We start from the raw sequence: 22,995 nt of genomic DNA on the forward strand, positions 1-22,995 counted from the left end.
ACTGATATTTCCATTATTACTTTTTGTGGATGACCTGAGGTGTAACATTAGTTCGTCTGTTTGACACCTTGGTATTTTGCAAGTTTTTTACAAAAATGAGACCAGCCCCTTGGTAGAAAAGTTTATCTTAGAACTGCCTTCACACAGTCCATAGATACGTATTCATTGTACTTTTGTCCCGATTTCTTTCTAGATTCTTTAAAAATCTCTCTACTGATTTCTTTCTTCAAGTCTTTTCTCTTTTAAGTGTGTGGTGTTTAATGTCCTGTTGTAGGTGCTAGAATTGTTTTCGTGTGGATTTCTAATCGCAATCCATTCTTATCCACCAAATTCAAAGAGGTCCCTGTACGTATTTGTTTTGGCTAACATGTGCTTCATCCCATAACCTGTGGTATCTTTTGTGAATATCCAACGTGCTGTGAGTAAAAAGCAAATTGTCCAGTCGATACGTGAAAAGTTTTATGAATACTTTTGAGGACCTTTCAATTAATAATCTGCTATTTTTTCTACTGAGATTTTAATCCAGTTTGTTGACTTAATTCTCATTTTCCAGAATTTTCCTGTGGTTCCTTTTCAGAATCTTTACCTCTTCATTAAAAGCAATCAAATTTAAAAGAATTGCAAATATACTCGCTGTTTAGTGGACTTAAAGTAGAAAAGAGTGAGATGCCAAAAATATCCAAGAGCTGAGAAAGTAAGCGCACTTGCAGGTAATGTATGGGTCAAGGAAGTTTAAGAGGTGGAAGAAGTGAATGTTTATGGGGTCACTGGGCAAGAGGAATTTGCAGGACCATATAGGCGCTAAGGATACGCACTTCACCAACCAGCCAGGAGGTCCCATGTTTGCGTGGATGGCGTAGTGTTATCACATGACAAAATCCAACACCAGTGGATGAAAAGGCCCCATGTGGGGTGAGAGAGCGCTATGAGTTAAATTATATCCCCCAGATCATTTGCTGAAGTCCTAAACCCACCCTAGGTATATAAGTGGTTATTTGTTTTCTTGAAATGACTAGATTATGATGTAATTACTTAAGATGGGGTCATAAAGGAGTAGGTCAAGTTGGTGCTTCAGTATGACTTGTGTCCTTATAAGGGAAGCAGGATATGCTGCTGATTGTGTGGCCCTTTTGTCCTTGTGAGGAAAGCAGGATGGCCTGCTGGTTCAATGGGGTCCTCACAGGGAGAACGGGGCAGGCAGCTCATTCACTCCATCTTATGTCCAAGCATGCTTACCTTTTCTCCTAGTTGATTTTTGAAGTGAAATACTGGACTTCCCAACGCTGTCATCTCAGGAAAATTCTACATCTATTTCTGTGCAGTTCCCCAAACAATGCCCTTAACAGGAGCAAGAGAAACAAGTGTATTGTGAACATTTGGCAGCAGAACTTCACAAACATGGGAAATGCTGTTCTTGAACATCTCCAACCCCAACTCCCTCAGCTACTGACTACAAAATGGAGCACATATGCCTTGTGTGCGGAATCAAGGCAGAGGTGGCCTCTGAGGGCCTGTGTGCCTGAGCCTGGAGAACCAGCTTTTACACATACCTGGGGCCATCAGCGTCCCACAGTCTCTTGTCAAAGAAATATTCTCTGCTGAATCCGAAGTCCGTACTGGCAATGGTCTTGCAAATTCCTGAGATGCTGTCAGGTCTTGCTCTTGCTGTGTTTGTGCAAAGTTCCTGGCATCCCTTTAGGAACTCTATTCTCTTCAACAAGCACATCTTCCTGAGGCTCAGCTTCTAAGTACAAGTTGGACAAACTGCAAGCATTTGCAATCATTCTGCTCTCTTGTTTTCTTTTTCTCCCTTACCTATGGAAAACTTGGCAATATCCGTGCCGGTCACTGTATGCTGTGCTGTGTTGAAATTTCCTCCAACATATTCATTAGCCCGTGGCTTTAACATTCAGCCGCAGTAGACTCTCTGGACATGCATCAAATGTAATCAAAGCTTTGCCAGGTTAGAACACAAGTGGTGTAGAGTCCAACTCCAGTTAGGTTCCTCGTTTCCTTCTCAAAGCTCAGGTCTGCATCTCTGTTTGGTACTCTGCTCTACTGAGTACCAGAGTCCCTGTTCACCTCTTCTTACTAGAATCTAAAGTTTTCCAGCTTTCCTCTCTGTAGCATTAAACATTCTTACTCAAAACCAGACTCAAGCTTTCTGATGCAAATGATGAGTTTATTCTCACTACACTGATGTCTGTTTCAGTTAGTTTTCAAGTTATTCGGAGTAAATGAACGGAAAGGATGGACACGTAATCCCAGCAGGCTCACTCCTTACAAGGCCAACTCCATTTCTCTGGGCCCCAGGTGAGTCAGCACACCATGAGTGGAGGGCCCAGTGGAGGCAAGCTACTCCCCTCACGGCAGTAAGGAGTCAGAGAGAGAGTAAGTTGTCACAGGAGAGGAGCAGCCTTCCAGGGCATGACGCCAGTGATCCACCACCTCCAGCCACACCTGACATACCTACACTTAACACCCCAGTTATTCCACTGAAATTTAGGTGGTGTGGTTCGTTGACAGCTCCCACAATCCAATACTTTAAGCACTGACTACTTCTGCATGAACACAGGAGCTTGGGGGATCCCCTTTTATTCAGAGGATAACAGAGGATAGGCTACCTCCTCTGTTTACTGAGGCAGGACAATCACATCTTTATGCCCAGAGTGAGCAACTTAGCAAAAATGTGTCTCAGAGTCAATTAATTTGTAGATCAATAGATCAATGAATGGCTGGAGATGTACATCAGGATTAGAGTACTTGCCTGAGACCTGTGAGACCCTGCAATTAATCACCACAATGCCCTCCCTTCCCCCCCAAAAATAAAGTGCTTGAGGAATTGAGTTCCATCCTTCTGCCCCTTGGGTCATGTGAGGATAGGGCAATGAAATGCTTTGTCTTCAACTGGGGGACGTTAAGTCCTGCTAACATATTACCCAGTCCAAGGTATTTTGTTACAGCAGCGAGAAGGGACACACTCATCTGGGAATGCCTCCGTTTCTTCTCCCTTACCGGAGGACACTTTGGCAAGTTCTGGGATCCTTGCTTTCCACATTTTGTCCCTTATCGCTCTGAATGTAACAAGCCATTCTTTTTGGAAATCCAGAGCTTGTACTGAGACATCCCTGAGAGGACTGTGTGTGTAGAAATGATGGTGGGTGATGCCTTCCTCCCTCTTGAGCCCATGGGTGTTGAGAATGTCCTCTACGGTGTCTCAGGGAACAGGGCATTTGGTGAGAGTACCACAGTGGGAGGGAGGTGCCATCACTTTCTTTTGCAAGAAAAACCAATTGAATACCTTGAGAGTAGTGATGATAGGGTGTTTCAAAATCCAGACTTATTAGAAATATTTGACGTGAAATGGCAAGTCCTTTGGAGTACTGGGCACATTTTAATTTGTAAAGTGTTTCAATAACCCACAGAAGGAAAAAACAAGGATCTGCAGTCCTTTGTAATTCCTTCTTTTTCTGGTGATGGAAAGCCTTGTGGAGGCCCAGAAGGGAGCTGACCACTGGGGGTCATGGCCAGGCATGACTCTGCCGTTTCTTGCTCTGACCTCACAAGCAGCCATTGTGAGGCAGTGTGAAAGGGCAGGTATATAAGAGGGTGGGCTGCAGCTGGGCTTTTGTCCACAAGTACAGGAAGCTCTTGGTGGTGACCTGTCGGACTCCCAGCTAGTTAGTGCGTTTGGTGGTTGGCGGTTGGCGGTTGGTGACTGTGGTCTTGGGATATTGGTTCTTTGATTTGGGTTTGTTGTTTTGTCTGGTTTTGGTTTCTGATTCGGGTTTGTTGTTTTGGCTTGTTATTTTTTTTTAAGCTAGCATCCTTAGGTGGTGTTCCTGCTTAGGATGTTTAGCCAGAGTAGTGAGAGTGAGAGTAGGTCAGCCTCACGGCCGGGGCCCAGCCCCTGGCGTGAGTGCGCCTTCACGGACCACTACGAGTTCGTGAGGGCCATTGGGCGTGGCTCCTATGGCCAGGTGGCCCTGGCCCGCCATCGGCCCACCGGGGCAGAGGTGGCAGTGAAAGTCCAGGAAGTGGTGCCGGACAACATCCCGGTCCTCTCCGAGCCCAGCGTGCTGATGAGCCTGGAGCACCCCGGTGTGGCCCAGCTCTTTCAGGTCATTGGCACCGAGAAGCACATCTACATGGTGATGGAGCACGCAGGTGGGGGAGAGCTGCTGATGCGCGTGGCCTGTGGCATGCAGGAGGAGGAGGCGCGCAGGGTCTTCAGGCAGATAGTGTGTGCCGTGGGCTACTGCCACGACAGGGGCATCGTGCACCGGGACCTGAAGCCAGAGAACATCTTGCTGGACGCCAGAGGCCGCGTCAAGCTCATCGACTTTGGCGCCGCCACCAGGTTCCGGGCCGGCCAGAAGGTGAGGAGGTTCTGGGGGACTGTCCCATACCTGGCCCCCGAAACCATCCTGCAGGAAGAGTACGAGGGCCCCCCGGTGGACGTCTGGAGCCTGGGGGTCATCCTCTACTTCATGTTGACACACACCCTGCCCTTTATGGCAGCCAGCTCCAGCCAGATACTCGAGCTCATCGTCCTGGCGTGGTACGACGTCCCTCAGTCTGTGCCCGTCAAAGCCCGGAGGCTCATCCGCCGCATGCTGACGGTGCAGCCCAAGAAGCGGCCCACGGCCAAGCAAATCTCCCAGCACCCGTGGCTGAAGCAGGGTGAGGACGACTCAGCCCCTCCGTGGAGGGAGGTAGTCCCCAGAAAACACCCAGACCCCGAAATCATGGCGCTCCTGCTGGACATGGGTTTGGATCCATACCAGACCTGGTTATCGCTGCTCCAGAGAAAGTTTGACGCGCCCATGGCCACCTACTTGATCGTCCAGCAACAGAAGAGGCAGGGGGTAGGGTGCGTGCTCCCCAGGAAGCCTGGGCCTCCCAGGTTTGTGCCTCGCCCACGGGTCACCCAGTTTTCTGCTTTCCCTGGCCTCCCGAGGAGGAGCAAGAGTGAGCCTGCTCCTCACCACTGGCCCTCACCCTGTGAGCCTCTGCTGCCCAAGGAGGACAAACAGCCCGCCCAGGAGGCCACCAGAAGGGCCAGCCTGCCCGCTATTCCTCTCGGCTGCCTGCCTGCAAAGGACCCCACTCCCAGCAGAGCCGCCCACTCTGACTCTGTGTCCTCCTTGCCCAAACGCTGGAGGATGCTACTCAGGCTGCTCGGAAGAGGCCACGGAAACTCCTCCCAAGATTCAGCCACAGACAACAGGAAGCGCTGGACTGGGAGGATGGCCACCTGTGTCCGAAGACTCTGCTGCTGCCTGCCACGTGCCACCAATGCGGTGGTTCCCATGGCAGAGAGAAGAGACTCCCTGGACCCATAGACAGCGTGGCCACCAGCAAGTGGACAGCTGAGCCACACGGAACCAGCGCTGGCCCAGCGTGAGTCCCCTCTGCCCCCACCTGCCAAAGACACCAGAGACCCTTCTGCCCGGGACACTTCACCTGCCCTGCCCCTCTCTCCGCTTCCTCCCATTCTTCGCAGTTGTTGCCAATAAATTTGTTTCAGATATACCGTATCATAACATTTCTGTTCCAACAGTTATAAGAATCAAAAAAGGGGGTGGGTTGAATCCAAGAATGAAGGGACCTCAGGTTGAGCGTCACCCATGCCTTGAGGCCTGGAACACTGTGTCACCGGTGTAGGTAGACTCCCCCAGCTGAGAGCACCTGGGGACTCACTCGCATCCATCTAGTGTAGAACAGTCCCTTACTTGGACCTGATGCACACAGACTTGCTCCCCTTGACCTGGGGCAGATAGAGTCACACTCGTTGAGCCAGTGTAGACATGAGCTTTAGCTGGTGACCCTGGTCAGGGGGAATCTGCCCTGAGGGGTGTGGGCGTGTGGGTGGCAAGGGTGGGAGAAATCCCAGGTGAGAAGGCATGGGAGGCCTCAGGGTGTTCTGTGGCATCATCTCCATGATGCTGTGCGTAGGGAGGGTATAGAAGGGACAGTGGGCGGGGCTGGCCTGCCTGCCGCCGTGGCTGGTGGCCTCCTTCCCACAACAATCACAGCTCATGACTGTTGCTAACGGTACTGGACAGGGAACACACAGGATTTCAGGAGTGCAGGTGTCCATCCACCTGTTGAATTCAATTTCACATGAAGACAAAGTGCACCGACGGGGACTTGCTCTCGCCTTTGGCTTCTATTAATGCGGTTTTGTCCATCCAAGTGGGCAGAAGAGAAAAGACATGGTCAGGGCGGTCAAAGAGGATGGCTTTGGACACCGTCCCTCTGACATCTCCTCAGGCCTGTCACCTGCAGGTCCTCTGACTGAAGTATCTTGCTCTTACCCTTTGTGGTCAGAAATGGATCCATCCCTTGCTACAGAGTGCATGTCACTGTGGTAAAGTTTTCAGTGTAGACATCTTTCACCTCCTTGGTTTGGTTCAATGCTACTTTATTGGAAGCTGTTGTGAAGCAGAGTGTTCATTTCCTCTGTAGCAGATTCATTATTGGAGTAAAGGAAATGGACTGCTTTATTTGTAGATCTTTCATCCTTCTTCCTTGGTAAATTTTCTTTCATCAGTTCTACAAGCCTTCTGGTGAGTTTTAGGGGGTTCTTTCACGTAGAGGATTATGTATTCCTCTTTGTATCCCTTTAAGTTCCTTCTCTTCCCTGATCCCCTATCCATGCCTTCAAGTTCTGTGTTGGGTAGTAGTGTGGGCAGTGTGGACAGGCTTTCTTTGTTCCTGCTTTACGGGAAATGCTTTCGGTTTTTCTCCACTGAGAATGATGTTGACCTTTGTTTCGTCATGTATAGGGTTGAAGATGTTGAGGGAAGTTCCTTCTCTCCTTCGTTTCCCTAAGTCTTATAAAAATGAATGAGTGCTGTCTTTGGCAAAGGCATTTCCTGCATCTGTCCATGGTATCCTCTGATTCTTGTCCAGAACTCTGTTCAGATGGTGAACTACACTGATTGATTAGCACATGTCTTCTACTGATATTTCCATTATTACTTTTGTGGATGACCTTGAGGTGTAACATTAGTTCGTCTGTTTGACACCTTGGTATTTTGCAAGTTTTTTACAAAAATGAGACCAGCCCCTTGGTAGAAAAGTTTATCTTAGAACTGCCTTCACACAGTCCCATAGATACGTATTCATTGTACTTTTGTCCCGATTTCTTTCTAGATTCTTTAAAAAATCTCTCTACTGATTTCTTTCTTCAAGTCTTTTCTCTTTTAAGTGTGTGGTGTTTAATGTCCTGTTGTAGGTGCTAGAATTGTTTTCGTGTGGATTTCTAATCGCAATCCATTCTTATCCACCAAATTCAAAGAGGTCCCTGTACGTATTTGTTTTGGCTAACATGTGCTTCATCCCATAACCTGTGGTATCTTTTGTGAATATCCAACGTGCTGTGAGTAAAAAGCAAATTGTCCAGTCGATACGTGAAAAGTTTTATGAATACTTTTGAGGACCTTTCAATTAATAATCTGCTATTTTTTCTACTGAGATTTTAATCCAGTTTGTTGACTTAATTCTCATTTTCCAGAATTTCCTGTGGTTCCTTTTCAGAATCTTTACCTCTTCATTAAAAGCAATCAAATTTAAAAGAATTGCAAATATACTCGCTGTTTAGTGGACTTAAAGTAGAAAAGAGTGAGATGCCAAAAATATCCAAGAGCTGAGAAAGTAAGCGCACTTGCAGGTAATGTATGGGTCAAGGAAGTTTAAGAGGTGGAAGAAGTGAATGTTTATGGGGTCACTGGGCAAGAGGAATTTGCAGGACCATATAGGCGCTAAGGATACGCACTTCACCAACCAGCCAGGAGGTCCCATGTTTGCGTGGATGGCGTAGTGTTATCACATGACAAAATCCAACACCAGTGGATGAAAAGGCCCCATGTGGGGTGAGAGAGCGCTATGAGTTAAATTATATCCCCCAGATCATTTGCTGAAGTCCTAAACCCACCCTAGGTATATAAGTGGTTATTTGTTTTCTTGAAATGACTAGATTATGATGTAATTACTTAAGATGGGGTCATAAAGGAGTAGGTCAAGTTGGTGCTTCAGTATGACTTGTGTCCTTATAAGGGAAGCAGGATATGCTGCTGATTGTGTGGCCCTTTTGTCCTTGTGAGGAAAGCAGGATGGCCTGCTGGTTCAATGGGGTCCTCACAGGGAGAACGGGGCAGGCAGCTCATTCACTCCATCTTATGTCCAAGCATGCTTACCTTTTCTCCTAGTTGATTTTTGAAGTGAAATACTGGACTTCCCAACGCTGTCATCTCAGGAAAATTCTACATCTATTTCTGTGCAGTTCCCCAAACAATGCCCTTAACAGGAGCAAGAGAAACAAGTGTATTGTGAACATTTGGCAGCAGAACTTCACAAACATGGGAAATGCTGTTCTTGAACATCTCCAACCCCAACTCCCTCAGCTACTGACTACAAAATGGAGCACATATGCCTTGTGTGCGGAATCAAGGCAGAGGTGGCCTCTGAGGGCCTGTGTGCCTGAGCCTGGAGAACCAGCTTTTACACATACCTGGGGCCATCAGCGTCCCACAGTCTCTTGTCAAAGAAATATTCTCTGCTGAATCCGAAGTCCGTACTGGCAATGGTCTTGCAAATTCCTGAGATGCTGTCAGGTCTTGCTCTTGCTGTGTTTGTGCAAAGTTCCTGGCATCCCTTTAGGAACTCTATTCTCTTCAACAAGCACATCTTCCTGAGGCTCAGCTTCTAAGTACAAGTTGGACAAACTGCAAGCATTTGCAATCATTCTGCTCTCTTGTTTTCTTTTTCTCCCTTACCTATGGAAAACTTGGCAATATCCGTGCCGGTCACTGTATGCTGTGCTGTGTTGAAATTTCCTCCAACATATTCATTAGCCCGTGGCTTTAACATTCAGCCGCAGTAGACTCTCTGGACATGCATCAAATGTAATCAAAGCTTTGCCAGGTTAGAACACAAGTGGTGTAGAGTCCAACTCCAGTTAGGTTCCTCGTTTCCTTCTCAAAGCTCAGGTCTGCATCTCTGTTTGGTACTCTGCTCTACTGAGTACCAGAGTCCCTGTTCACCTCTTCTTACTAGAATCTAAAGTTTTCCAGCTTTCCTCTCTGTAGCATTAAACATTCTTACTCAAAACCAGACTCAAGCTTTCTGATGCAAATGATGAGTTTATTCTCACTACACTGATGTCTGTTTCAGTTAGTTTTCAAGTTATTCGGAGTAAATGAACGGAAAGGATGGACACGTAATCCCAGCAGGCTCACTCCTTACAAGGCCAACTCCATTTCTCTGGGCCCCAGGTGAGTCAGCACACCATGAGTGGAGGGCCCAGTGGAGGCAAGCTACTCCCCTCACGGCAGTAAGGAGTCAGAGAGAGAGTAAGTTGTCACAGGAGAGGAGCAGCCTTCCAGGGCATGACGCCAGTGATCCACCACCTCCAGCCACACCTGACATACCTACACTTAACACCCCAGTTATTCCACTGAAATTTAGGTGGTGTGGTTCGTTGACAGCTCCCACAATCCAATACTTTAAGCACTGACTACTTCTGCATGAACACAGGAGCTTGGGGGATCCCCTTTTATTCAGAGGATAACAGAGGATAGGCTACCTCCTCTGTTTACTGAGGCAGGACAATCACATCTTTATGCCCAGAGTGAGCAACTTAGCAAAAATGTGTCTCAGAGTCAATTAATTTGTAGATCAATAGATCAATGAATGGCTGGAGATGTACATCAGGATTAGAGTACTTGCCTGAGACCTGTGAGACCCTGCAATTAATCACCACAATGCCCTCCCTTCCCCCCCAAAAATAAAGTGCTTGAGGAATTGAGTTCCATCCTTCTGCCCCTTGGGTCATGTGAGGATAGGGCAATGAAATGCTTTGTCTTCAACTGGGGGACGTTAAGTCCTGCTAACATATTACCCAGTCCAAGGTATTTTGTTACAGCAGCGAGAAGGGACACACTCATCTGGGAATGCCTCCGTTTCTTCTCCCTTACCGGAGGACACTTTGGCAAGTTCTGGGATCCTTGCTTTCCACATTTTGTCCCTTATCGCTCTGAATGTAACAAGCCATTCTTTTTGGAAATCCAGAGCTTGTACTGAGACATCCCTGAGAGGACTGTGTGTGTAGAAATGATGGTGGGTGATGCCTTCCTCCCTCTTGAGCCCATGGGTGTTGAGAATGTCCTCTACGGTGTCTCAGGGAACAGGGCATTTGGTGAGAGTACCACAGTGGGAGGGAGGTGCCATCACTTTCTTTTGCAAGAAAAACCAATTGAATACCTTGAGAGTAGTGATGATAGGGTGTTTCAAAATCCAGACTTATTAGAAATATTTGACGTGAAATGGCAAGTCCTTTGGAGTACTGGGCACATTTTAATTTGTAAAGTGTTTCAATAACCCACAGAAGGAAAAAACAAGGATCTGCAGTCCTTTGTAATTCCTTCTTTTTCTGGTGATGGAAAGCCTTGTGGAGGCCCAGAAGGGAGCTGACCACTGGGGGTCATGGCCAGGCATGACTCTGCCGTTTCTTGCTCTGACCTCACAAGCAGCCATTGTGAGGCAGTGTGAAAGGGCAGGTATATAAGAGGGTGGGCTGCAGCTGGGCTTTTGTCCACAAGTACAGGAAGCTCTTGGTGGTGACCTGTCGGACTCCCAGCTAGTTAGTGCGTTTGGTGGTTGGCGGTTGGCGGTTGGTGACTGTGGTCTTGGGATATTGGTTCTTTGATTTGGGTTTGTTGTTTTGTCTGGTTTTGGTTTCTGATTCGGGTTTGTTGTTTTGGCTTGTTATTTTTTTTAAGCTAGCATCCTTAGGTGGTGTTCCTGCTTAGGATGTTTAGCCAGAGTAGTGAGAGTGAGAGTAGGTCAGCCTCACGGCCGGGGCCCAGCCCCTGGCGTGAGTGCGCCTTCACGGACCACTACGAGTTCGTGAGGGCCATTGGGCGTGGCTCCTATGGCCAGGTGGCCCTGGCCCGCCATCGGCCCACCGGGGCAGAGGTGGCAGTGAAAGTCCAGGAAGTGGTGCCGGACAACATCCCGGTCCTCTCCGAGCCCAGCGTGCTGATGAGCCTGGAGCACCCCGGTGTGGCCCAGCTCTTTCAGGTCATTGGCACCGAGAAGCACATCTACATGGTGATGGAGCACGCAGGTGGGGGAGAGCTGCTGATGCGCGTGGCCTGTGGCATGCAGGAGGAGGAGGCGCGCAGGGTCTTCAGGCAGATAGTGTGTGCCGTGGGCTACTGCCACGACAGGGGCATCGTGCACCGGGACCTGAAGCCAGAGAACATCTTGCTGGACGCCAGAGGCCGCGTCAAGCTCATCGACTTTGGCGCCGCCACCAGGTTCCGGGCCGGCCAGAAGGTGAGGAGGTTCTGGGGGACTGTCCCATACCTGGCCCCCGAAACCATCCTGCAGGAAGAGTACGAGGGCCCCCCGGTGGACGTCTGGAGCCTGGGGGTCATCCTCTACTTCATGTTGACACACACCCTGCCCTTTATGGCAGCCAGCTCCAGCCAGATACTCGAGCTCATCGTCCTGGCGTGGTACGACGTCCCTCAGTCTGTGCCCGTCAAAGCCCGGAGGCTCATCCGCCGCATGCTGACGGTGCAGCCCAAGAAGCGGCCCACGGCCAAGCAAATCTCCCAGCACCCGTGGCTGAAGCAGGGTGAGGACGACTCAGCCCCTCCGTGGAGGGAGGTAGTCCCCAGAAAACACCCAGACCCCGAAATCATGGCGCTCCTGCTGGACATGGGTTTGGATCCATACCAGACCTGGTTATCGCTGCTCCAGAGAAAGTTTGACGCGCCCATGGCCACCTACTTGATCGTCCAGCAACAGAAGAGGCAGGGGGTAGGGTGCGTGCTCCCCAGGAAGCCTGGGCCTCCCAGGTTTGTGCCTCGCCCACGGGTCACCCAGTTTTCTGCTTTCCCTGGCCTCCCGAGGAGGAGCAAGAGTGAGCCTGCTCCTCACCACTGGCCCTCACCCTGTGAGCCTCTGCTGCCCAAGGAGGACAAACAGCCCGCCCAGGAGGCCACCAGAAGGGCCAGCCTGCCCGCTATTCCTCTCGGCTGCCTGCCTGCAAAGGACCCCACTCCCAGCAGAGCCGCCCACTCTGACTCTGTGTCCTCCTTGCCCAAACGCTGGAGGATGCTACTCAGGCTGCTCGGAAGAGGCCACGGAAACTCCTCCCAAGATTCAGCCACAGACAACAGGAAGCGCTGGACTGGGAGGATGGCCACCTGTGTCCGAAGACTCTGCTGCTGCCTGCCACGTGCCACCAATGCGGTGGTTCCCATGGCAGAGAGAAGAGACTCCCTGGACCCATAGACAGCGTGGCCACCAGCAAGTGGACAGCTGAGCCACACGGAACCAGCGCTGGCCCAGCGTGAGTCCCCTCTGCCCCCACCTGCCAAAGACACCAGAGACCCTTCTGCCCGGGACACTTCACCTGCCCTGCCCCTCTCTCCGCTTCCTCCCATTCTTCGCAGTTGTTGCCAATAAATTTGTTTCAGATATACCGTATCATAACATTTCTGTTCCAACAGTTATAAGAATCAAAAAAGGGGGTGGGTTGAATCCAAGAATGAAGGGACCTCAGGTTGAGCGTCACCCATGCCTTGAGGCCTGGAACACTGTGTCACCGGTGTAGGTAGACTCCCCCAGCTGAGAGCACCTGGGGACTCACTCGCATCCATCTAGTGTAGAACAGTCCCTTACTTGGACCTGATGCACACAGACTTGCTCCCCTTGACCTGGGGCAGATAGAGTCACACTCGTTGAGCCAGTGTAGACATGAGCTTTAGCTGGTGACCCTGGTCAGGGGGAATCTGCCCTGAGGGGTGTGGGCGTGTGGGTGGCAAGGGTGGGAGAAATCCCAGGTGAGAAGGCATGGGAGGCCTCAGGGTGTTCTGTGGCATCATCTCCATGATGCTGTGCGTAGGGAGGGTATAGAAGGGACAGTGGGCGGGGCTGGCCTGCCTGCCGCCGTGGCTGGTGGCCTCCTTCCCACAACAATCACAGCTCATGACTGTTGCTAACGGTACTGGACAGGGAACACACAGGATTTCAGGAGTGCAGGTGTCCATCCACCTGTTGAATTCAATTTCACATGAAGACAAAGTGCACCGACGGGGACTTGCTCTCGCCTTTGGCTTCTATTAATGCGGTTTTGTCCATCCAAGTGGGCAGAAGAGAAAAGACATGGTCAGGGCGGTCAAAGAGGATGGCTTTGGACACCGTCCCTCTGACATCTCCTCAGGCCTGTCACCTGCAGGTCCTCTGACTGAAGTATCTTGCTCTTACCCTTTGTGGTCAGAAATGGATCCATCCCTTGCTACAGAGTGCATGTCACTGTGGTAAAGTTTTCAGTGTAGACATCTTTCACCTCCTTGGTTTGGTTCAATGCTACTTTATTGGAAGCTGTTGTGAAGCAGAGTGTTCATTTCCTCTGTAGCAGATTCATTATTGGAGTAAAGGAAATGGACTGCTTTATTTGTAGATCTTTCATCCTTCTTCCTTGGTAAATTTTCTTTCATCAGTTCTACAAGCCTTCTGGTGAGTTTTAGGGGGTTCTTTCACGTAGAGGATTATGTATTCCTCTTTGTATCCCTTTAAGTTCCTTCTCTTCCCTGATCCCCTATCCATGCCTTCAAGTTCTGTGTTGGGTAGTAGTGTGGGCAGTGTGGACAGGCTTTCTTTGTTCCTGCTTTACGGGAAATGCTTTCGGTTTTTCTCCACTGAGAATGATGTTGACCTTTGTTTCGTCATGTATAGGGTTGAAGATGTTGAGGGACGTTCCTTCTCTCCTTCGTTTCCCTAAGTCTTATAAAAATGAATGAGTGCTGTCTTTGGCAAAGGCATTTCCTGCATCTGTCCATGGTATCCTCTGATTCTTGTCCAGAACTCTGTTCAGATGGTGAACTACACTGATTGATTAGCACATGTCTTCTACTGATATTTCCATTATTACTTTTGTGGATGACCTTGAGGTGTAACATTAGTTCGTCTGTTTGACACCTTGGTATTTTGCAAGTTTTTTACAAAAATGAGACCAGCCCCTTGGTAGAAAAGTTTATCTTAGAACTGCCTTCACACAGTCCCATAGATACGTATTCATTGTACTTTTGTCCCGATTTCTTTCTAGATTCTTTAAAAAATCTCTCTACTGATTTCTTTCTTCAAGTCTTTTCTCTTTTAAGTGTGTGGTGTTTAATGTCCTGTTGTAGGTGCTAGAATTGTTTTCGTGTGGATTTCTAATCGCAATCCATTCTTATCCACCAAATTCAAAGAGGTCCCTGTACGTATTTGTTTTGGCTAACATGTGCTTCATCCCATAACCTGTGGTATCTTTTGTGAATATCCAACGTGCTGTGAGTAAAAAGCAAATTGTCCAGTCGATACGTGAAAAGTTTTATGAATACTTTTGAGGACCTTTCAATTAATAATCTGCTATTTTTTCTACTGAGATTTTAATCCAGTTTGTTGACTTAATTCTCATTTTCCAGAATTTCCTGTGGTTCCTTTTCAGAATCTTTACCTCTTCATTAAAAGCAATCAAATTTAAAAGAATTGCAAATATACTCGCTGTATAGTGGACTTAAAGTAGAAAAGAGTGAGATGCCAAAAATATCCAAGAGCTGAGAAAGTAAGCGCACTTGCAGGTAATGTATGGGTTAAGGAAGTTTAAGAGGTGGAAGAAGTGAATGTTTATGGGGTCACTGGGCAAGAGGAATTTGCAGGACCATATAGGCGCTAAGGATACGCACTTCACCAACCAGCCAGGAGGTCCCATGTTTGCGTGGATGGCGTAGTGTTATCACATGACAAAATCCAACACCAGTGGATGAAAAGGCCCCATGTGGGGTGAGAGAGCGCTATGAGTTAAATTATATCCCCCAGATCATTTGCTGAAGTCCTAAACCTACCCTAGGTATATAAGTGGTTATTTGTTTTCTTGAAATGACTAGATTATGATGTAATTACTTAAGATGGGGTCATAAAGGAGTAGGTCAAGTTGGTGCTTCAGTATGACTTGTGTCCTTATAAGGGAAGCAGGATATGCTGCTGATTGTGTGGCCCTTTTGTTCTTGTGAGGAAAGCAGGATGGCCTGCTGGTTCAATGGGGTCCTCACAGGGAGAACGGGGCAGGCAGCTCATTCACTCCATCTTATGTCCAAGCATGCTTACCTTTTCTCCTAGTTGATTTTTGAAGTGAAATACTGGACTTCCCAACGCTGTCATCTCAGGAAAATTCTACATCTATTTCTGTGCAGTTCCCCAAACAATGCCCTTAACAGGAGCAAGAGAAACAAGTGTATTGTGAACATTTGGCAGCAGAACTTCACAAACATGGGAAATGCTGTTCTTGAACATCTCCAACCCCAACTCCCTCAGCTACTGACTACAAAATGGAGCACATATGCCTTGTGTGCGGAATCAAGGCAGAGGTGGCCTCTGAGGGCCTGTGTGCCTGAGCCTGGAGAACCAGCTTTTACACATACCTGGGGCCATCAGCGTCCCACAGTCTCTTGTCAAAGAAATATTCTCTGCTGAATCCGAAGTCCGTACTGGCAATGGTCTTGCAAATTCCTGAGATGCTGTCAGGTCTTGTTCTTGCTGTGTTTGTGCAAAGTTCCTGGCATCCCTTTAGGAACTCTATTCTCTTCAACAAGCACATCTTCCTGAGGCTCAGCTTCTAAGTACAAGTTGGACAAACTGCAAGCATTTGCAATCATTCTGCTCTCTTGTTTTCTTTTTCTCCCTTACCTATGGAAAACTTGGCAATATCCGTGCCGGTCACTGTATGCTGTGCTGTGTTGAAATTTCCTCCAACATATTCATTAGCCCGTGGCTTTAACATTCAGCCGCAGTAGACTCTCTGGACATGCATCAAATGTAATCAAAGCTTTGCCAGGTTAGAACACAAGTGGTGTAGAGTCCAACTCCAGTTAGGTTCCTCGTTTCCTTCTCAAAGCTCAGGTCTGCATCTCTGTTTGGTACTCTGCTCTACTGAGTACCAGAGTCCCTGTTCACCTCTTCTTACTAGAATCTAAAGTTTTCCAGCTTTCCTCTCTGTAGCATTAAACATTCTTACTCAAAACCAGACTCAAGCTTTCTGATGCAAATGATGAGTTTATTCTCACTACACTGATGTCTGTTTCAGTTAGTTTTCAAGTTATTCGGAGTAAATGAACGGAAAGGATGGACACGTAATCCCAGCAGGCTCACTCCTTACAAGGCCAACTCCATTTCTCTGGGCCCCAGGTGAGTCAGCACACCATGAGTGGAGGGCCCAGTGGAGGCAAGCTACTCCCCTCACGGCAGTAAGGAGTCAGAGAGAGAGTAAGTTGTCACAGGAGAGGAGCAGCCTTCCAGGGCATGACGCCAGTGATCCACCACCTCCAGCCACACCTGACATACCTACACTTAACACCCCAGTTATTCCACTGAAATTTAGGTGGTGTGGTTCGTTGACAGCTCCCACAATCCAATACTTTAAGCACTGACTACTTCTGCATGAACACAGGAGCTTGGGGGATCCCCTTTTATTCAGAGGATAACAGAGGATAGGCTACCTCCTCTGTTTACTGAGGCAGGACAATCACATCTTTATGCCCAGAGTGAGCAACTTAGCAAAAATGTGTCTCAGAGTCAATTAATTTGTAGATCAATAGATCAATGAATGGCTGGAGATGTACATCAGGATTAGAGTACTTGCCTGAGACCTGTGAGACCCTGCAATTAATCACCACAATGCCCTCCCTTCCCCCCCAAAAATAAAGTGCTTGAGGAATTGAGTTCCATCCTTCTGCCCCTTGGGTCATGTGAGGATAGGGCAATGAAATGCTTTGTCTTCAACTGGGGGACGTTAAGTCCTGCTAACATATTACCCAGTCCAAGGTATTTTGTTACAGCAGCGAGAAGGGACACACTCATCTGGGAATGCCTCCGTTTCTTCTCCCTTACCGGAGGACACTTTGGCAAGTTCTGGGATCCTTGCTTTCCACATTTTGTCCCTTATCGCTCTGAATGTAACAAGCCATTCTTTTTGGAAATCCAGAGCTTGTACTGAGACATCCCTGAGAGGACTGTGTGTGTAGAAATGATGGTGGGTGATGCCTTCCTCCCTCTTGAGCCCATGGGTGTTGAGAATGTCCTCTACGGTGTCTCAGGGAACAGGGCATTTGGTGAGAGTACCACAGTGGGAGGGAGGTGCCATCACTTTCTTTTGCAAGAAAAACCAATTGAATACCTTGAGAGTAGTGATGATAGGGTGTTTCAAAATCCAGACTTATTAGAAATATTTGACGTGAAATGGCAAGTCCTTTGGAGTACTGGGCACATTTTAATTTGTAAAGTGTTTCAATAACCCACAGAAGGAAAAAACAAGGATCTGCAGTCCTTTGTAATTCCTTCTTTTTCTGGTGATGGAAAGCCTTGTGGAGGCCCAGAAGGGAGCTGACCACTGGGGGTCATGGCCAGGCATGACTCTGCCGTTTCTTGCTCTGACCTCACAAGCAGCCATTGTGAGGCAGTGTGAAAGGGCAGGTATATAAGAGGGTGGGCTGCAGCTGGGCTTTTGTCCACAAGTACAGGAAGCTCTTGGTGGTGACCTGTCGGACTCCCAGCTAGTTAGTGCGTTTGGTGGTTGGCGGTTGGCGGTTGGTGACTGTGGTCTTGGGATATTGGTTCTTTGATTTGGGTTTGTTGTTTTGTCTGGTTTTGGTTTCTGATTCGGGTTTGTTGTTTTGGCTTGTTATTTTTTTTTAAGCTAGCATCCTTAGGTGGTGTTCCTGCTTAGGATGTTTAGCCAGAGTAGTGAGAGTGAGAGTAGGTCAGCCTCACGGCCGGGGCCCAGCCCCTGGCGTGAGTGCGCCTTCACGGACCACTACGAGTTCGTGAGGGCCATTGGGCGTGGCTCCTATGGCCAGGTGGCCCTGGCCCGCCATCGGCCCACCGGGGCAGAGGTGGCAGTGAAAGTCCAGGAAGTGGTGCCGACAACATCCCGGTCCTCTCCGAGCCCAGCGTGCTGATGAGCCTGGAGCACCCCGGTGTGGCCCAGCTCTTTCAGGTCATTGGCACCGAGAAGCACATCTACATGGTGATGGAGCACGCAGGTGGGGGAGAGCTGCTGATGCGCGTGGCCTGTGGCATGCAGGAGGAGGAGGCGCGCAGGGTCTTCAGGCAGATAGTGTGTGCCGTGGGCTACTGCCACGATAGGGGCATCGTGCACCGGGACCTGAAGCCAGAGAACATCTTGCTGGACGCCAGAGGCCGCATCAAGCTCATCGACTTTGGCGCCGCCACCAGGTTCCGGGCCGGCCAGAAGGTGAGGAGGTTCTGGGGGACTGTCCCATACCTGGCCCCCGAAACCATCCTGCAGGAAGAGTACGAGGGCCCCCCGGTGGACGTCTGGAGCCTGGGGGTCATCCTCTACTTCATGTTGACACACACCCTGCCCTTTATGGCAGCCAGCTCCAGCCAGATACTCGAGCTCATCGTCCTGGCGTGGTACGACGTCCCTCAGTCTGTGCCCGTCAAAGCCCGGAGGCTCATCCGCCGCATGCTGACGGTGCAGCCCAAGAAGCGGCCCACGGCCAAGCAAATCTCCCAGCACCCGTGGCTGAAGCAGGGTGAGGACGACTCAGCCCCTCCGTGGAGGGAGGTAGTCCCCAGAAAACACCCAGACCCCGAAATCATGGCGCTCCTGCTGGACATGGGTTTGGATCCATACCAGACCTGGTTATCGCTGCTCCAGAGAAAGTTTGACGCGCCCATGGCCACCTACTTGATCGTCCAGCAACAGAAGAGGCAGGGGGTAGGGTGCGTGCTCCCCAGGAAGCCTGGGCCTCCCAGGTTTGTGCCTCGCCCACGGGTCACCCAGTTTTCTGCTTTCCCTGGCCTCCCGAGGAGGAGCAAGAGTGAGCCTGCTCCTCACCACTGGCCCTCACCCTGTGAGCCTCTGCTGCCCAAGGAGGACAAACAGCCCGCCCAGGAGGCCACCAGAAGGGCCAGCCTGCCCGCTATTCCTCTCGGCTGCCTGCCTGCAAAGGACCCCACTCCCAGCAGAGCCGCCCACTCTGACTCTGTGTCCTCCTTGCCCAAACGCTGGAGGATGCTACTCAGGCTGCTCGGAAGAGGCCACGGAAACTCCTCCCAAGATTCAGCCACAGACAACAGGAAGCGCTGGACTGGGAGGATGGCCACCTGTGTCCGAAGACTCTGCTGCTGCCTGCCACGTGCCACCAATGCGGTGGTTCCCATGGCAGAGAGAAGAGACTCCCTGGACCCATAGACAGCGTGGCCACCAGCAAGTGGACAGCTGAGCCACACGGAACCAGCGCTGGCCCAGCGTGAGTCCCCTCTGCCCCCACCTGCCAAAGACACCAGAGACCCTTCTGCCCGGGACACTTCTGCCCTGCCCCTCTCTCCGCTTCCTCCCATTTATCGGAGATGTTGCCAATAAATTTGTTTCAGATATAGCGAATTATATCATTTTGTTCCAAGTGTTACAAGAAGGAAAAAAAAAAAAGAAAAGACAGAAAAAAGGCTGGTTCACAGAAAAAGGGGTTTCAGGTGCGTCCCTGATGCCATCTTATCTAGAGCTTCTAATCCTTTTGAATAGTTAGCAAAATTTCCTTCCTTTTCTTTTTTGGTTTAAAATTCTATTTTCTTTTTGATGTTTCCTCACTTCATAGAGTCTCCCTGAATTCTGTCAGAGGGCCTTGTTCACAACATAGCGGGCTTCTTTTTCCTTATTCTGGAGGAAAGCGTTTTTCTGAAACTATTCCTGTAAAAGGCTCTTCTGGTATGATCTCCTTTAGAATTATACTTTGTAAATTTCAGTCTTGGTGAATCACTTCATTTTTGCCATGTGTTTGGAACTTTTCATTTCCAAACTTAAGTATAGTTCACCTATCATGTAGCACATGACCTCATTAATATTTCATCTCTTATGTAAGCTTTATATTTCTACATTTTTCTTTAAGGTGAAAATAAACTTAAAATAATTTTAGACTGAAGCAAAATTCTAAGTATAGTTCAGTAAGTCCCCACGTACCCTTCACACAGTTTATTCCAGTGATAACCCTCACACAACCATAGTACATTATCAAATCAGTATTTTCTTCATTATTAGTTCTATAAAATTTATGAGTGACAGATAACACAAATTTTTCATAATCCAATAGAAACTACCCCAAATTACCACCCATAGCCCTGGTAACCTGTGATCCGTCATTCATTTTGATTTTGTCACTTTTGTGGGAAGGGGGGGTTACTGGGGATTGAACTCAGGGGCAGTAGACCACTAAGCCACATCCCAGTCCTGTTTTATATTTTATTCAGAGTCAGGGTCTCCCTGAGTTACTTAGCACCTCACTTTTGCTGAGGCTGGATTTGACCTCAATATTCTCCTGCCTCAGTCTCCTGAGTAGCTGGAATTACAGGCATATGCCACTGTGTCCAGCTTGATTTTGTCATTTTGAAAATGCTCTGTACATCGATTCTTAGAATATGTTAACATTTAAGAATTTTTTGTGTTGTCATTTTAAAATATTTATCTTTTGTATTGACTATGTGGACTGAGCTCATTATACTTTAGTTTACATTTCACTAATGGCCAAGAATGTCAAGTAGGTATTATAATACATTCCAATATAAGACATATAAATTTATTTAATAAATTATCTCTTCAAGTCTTTTTATATTTTTATAAGCTTAATTCTTTTATTACATTTCAATTCTATACCTTAAACAATATAATGCTCCAAAACCCCAAACTAAAACACACACACACTGATCCAGAATTAAACAAAAATCTGCATATGCCTTTAACTATTGTATTCATTGTCAAAATTTAATTTATGATCAAAGAAGTTAAATTAAGGTCTAAAATACTTCTGATGAAATGTTTTTAGATTTGAATGATTTCATAGGTGAATTTTACCACATATTTAAGTAAGATATATGAATTATTCTATGTAATTCTGCAAAACAGGAGAGGAAAAAATACTTCCCACTTGTTTTACACTTTCAGTTCTCCCTGAAATGAAAATCAAAGAGAATACTACCCTCCCAAAAAATGCAACTGAAGACTCTCATGAACATAAGTGAAATATAAATGAATGTCCTCTGTGGACATAAATATAAAAATTCTCACCAAAATAATGGCAAATAGAATCAAGCATAAAATATCCCATAATTACATTTATTTATTAAAATAATGCAAAACTGGATCAGTCTTCAAAAATCAGTTGGTGTAATCCACTGTATTTACAGTGTAAAGGAGAAAAACATTAAAGGATGTATCAAACTCCATTTAACAAAATTTAACCACTACTTATGATAAAAAAGTAATAACTTTATACAATGGTTTATGGTAATAGATAATATTTGAAAACTACATATAAAAATCCATTTTGTTTAAATAGTTTCATTTTTTTAAAATTAAAAGAAAGAATTAAGGGAATGCAGATATAAATGTTTAATGATGTGTTTTTCTCATATTTCCAGTTTCCAGTGCTTTGTATCCTTTTTATATATCCTTGATTTCTTCAATTTCAATTCTTTTATTCTTTCTTGTGTAAGTCAGCTAGTGGCAAAAATCTTGTCAGTCTTGTTTATATGATTGTATTTTACTCTCAATTTTGATGAATGTTTTCATTGTTCATAGAATTTTTGATTGATAATTCATTTTTATTATTTTAGCTTTTTAGCACATAATTTTTATTCTCTGTTTTCTGCCTTTTTTTGTTGTTGTTTTAGTTATACAGGATAGTATGGTTTATTTTGACATATTATACATGCATGGATTGTAACCCATTTCAATTACAACTTTGATCCCCTTCTTGTGATTGTGCATAGAAAAGTGATGTCCTATTCATTCTACTGTCTTTCCCATTCCCATACCCCCTCCCTTCCCTTCATATCCCTTTGTCTAATGTAATGAACTTCTATACTTCCCCTCCCTACACTCTCTTGTTATGGGTTAGCATCAATGTATCAGAGAAAACATTTGAACTCTGGTCTTTTGGTTCTGGCTTATTTTACTAGCATGATTTTCCCCACTTCCATCCATTTACCAACAAATGACATAATTTCATCCTTCTTTATAGCTGAGTTATATTCCATTGTGTGTATATACCACATTTTCTTTATCCACTTATCTGTTGTTCAAAACCTTGGCTATTGTGAATTGAGCTGCTATAAACATTGATGTGGCTACATCACTACAGTAAGCTGATTTTAAGTCCTTTGGGTATAAACTGAGGATTGGGATAACTGGGTCAAATAGTGATTCCATTCCAGGTTTTCTAAGCAATCTCCATATTGCTTTCCAGAGTGGGTGCACCAGTTTGCAGTCCCACTGACAATGTATGAGTGAATCCTTTTCCTCACATCCTCGACAACATTTATTGTTATTTCTATTCTTGATAACTGCCATTCTGAGCAGTGTGAGATGGAATCTCAGTGTAGTTTTAATTTGCATGTTTCTAATTGCTAGAGATATTGAATATTTTTTCATATTTTTTGATCATTTGTATTTCTTCTTCTGTGAAGTGCCTGTTCAGGTACTTTGCCATTTATTGATTGGGTTATTTGGTTTTTTGCATTGAGTTTTTTAGTTCTTTGTATATCCTGGAGATTAATGCTCTATCTGAGGTGCAGGTGTTAAAGATTTTCTCCTATTCTGTAGGCTCTCTTTTCATGTTTTTGATTGTTTCCTTTGCTGTGAAGAAGCTTTTTAGTTTGATGCCATCCCATTTATTGATTCTTAATTTTACTTTTGTACTTTAGGAGTCTTATTGAGGAAGTCTGTTCCTGAGTGGATATGATGGAGTGTTGGGCCTACTTTTTATTCTAGTATGAGCAGGGTCTCTGGTCTAATACCAAGGTGCACTTTGAGTTGAGTTTTGTGCAGGGTGAGATATAGGGTTCAATTTCAATCTACTATACATGGATTTCCAGTTTTCTTAGCACCGGTTGTTAAAGAGGCTTCTTTTCTCCAAT

General features: G+C 46.9%; 3 protein-coding genes across 3 annotated transcripts; all 3 read left to right on the plus strand.

Annotated features, from left to right (window-relative positions):
* Positions 1-3,851: 3,851 nt before the first annotated feature.
* On the plus strand, positions 3,852-5,345 carry LOC306659000 (sperm motility kinase 2B-like; the record flags this gene model as incomplete). Its single annotated transcript, XM_079136256.1, has 1 exon — positions 3,852-5,345. One exon carries the CDS (start codon positions 3,852-3,854, stop codon positions 5,343-5,345), a length of 1,494 nt encoding a protein of 497 aa, XP_078992382.1.
* A 5,473-nt stretch (positions 5,346-10,818) lies between these two features.
* LOC306659001 (sperm motility kinase 2B-like) lies at positions 10,819-12,312 on the plus strand (the record flags this gene model as incomplete). The annotated part of the gene is made up of 1 exon (XM_079136257.1): positions 10,819-12,312. The coding sequence occupies one exon, from the start codon at positions 10,819-10,821 to the stop codon at positions 12,310-12,312; it is 1,494 nt and encodes a 497-aa protein (XP_078992383.1).
* Positions 12,313-18,016: 5,704 nt separating this feature from the next.
* LOC306659002 (sperm motility kinase 2B-like) lies at positions 18,017-19,279 on the plus strand (the record flags this gene model as incomplete). The annotated part of the gene is made up of 1 exon (XM_079136258.1): positions 18,017-19,279. One exon carries the CDS (start codon positions 18,017-18,019, stop codon positions 19,277-19,279), a length of 1,263 nt encoding a protein of 420 aa, XP_078992384.1.
* Between the last annotated feature and the right edge of the window lie 3,716 nt (positions 19,280-22,995).

The sequence above is a fragment of the Sciurus vulgaris genome (genome assembly GCF_902686455.1).
Source record: "Sciurus vulgaris genome assembly, chromosome: 4".
NCBI lineage: Eukaryota > Metazoa > Chordata > Mammalia > Rodentia > Sciuridae > Sciurus > Sciurus vulgaris.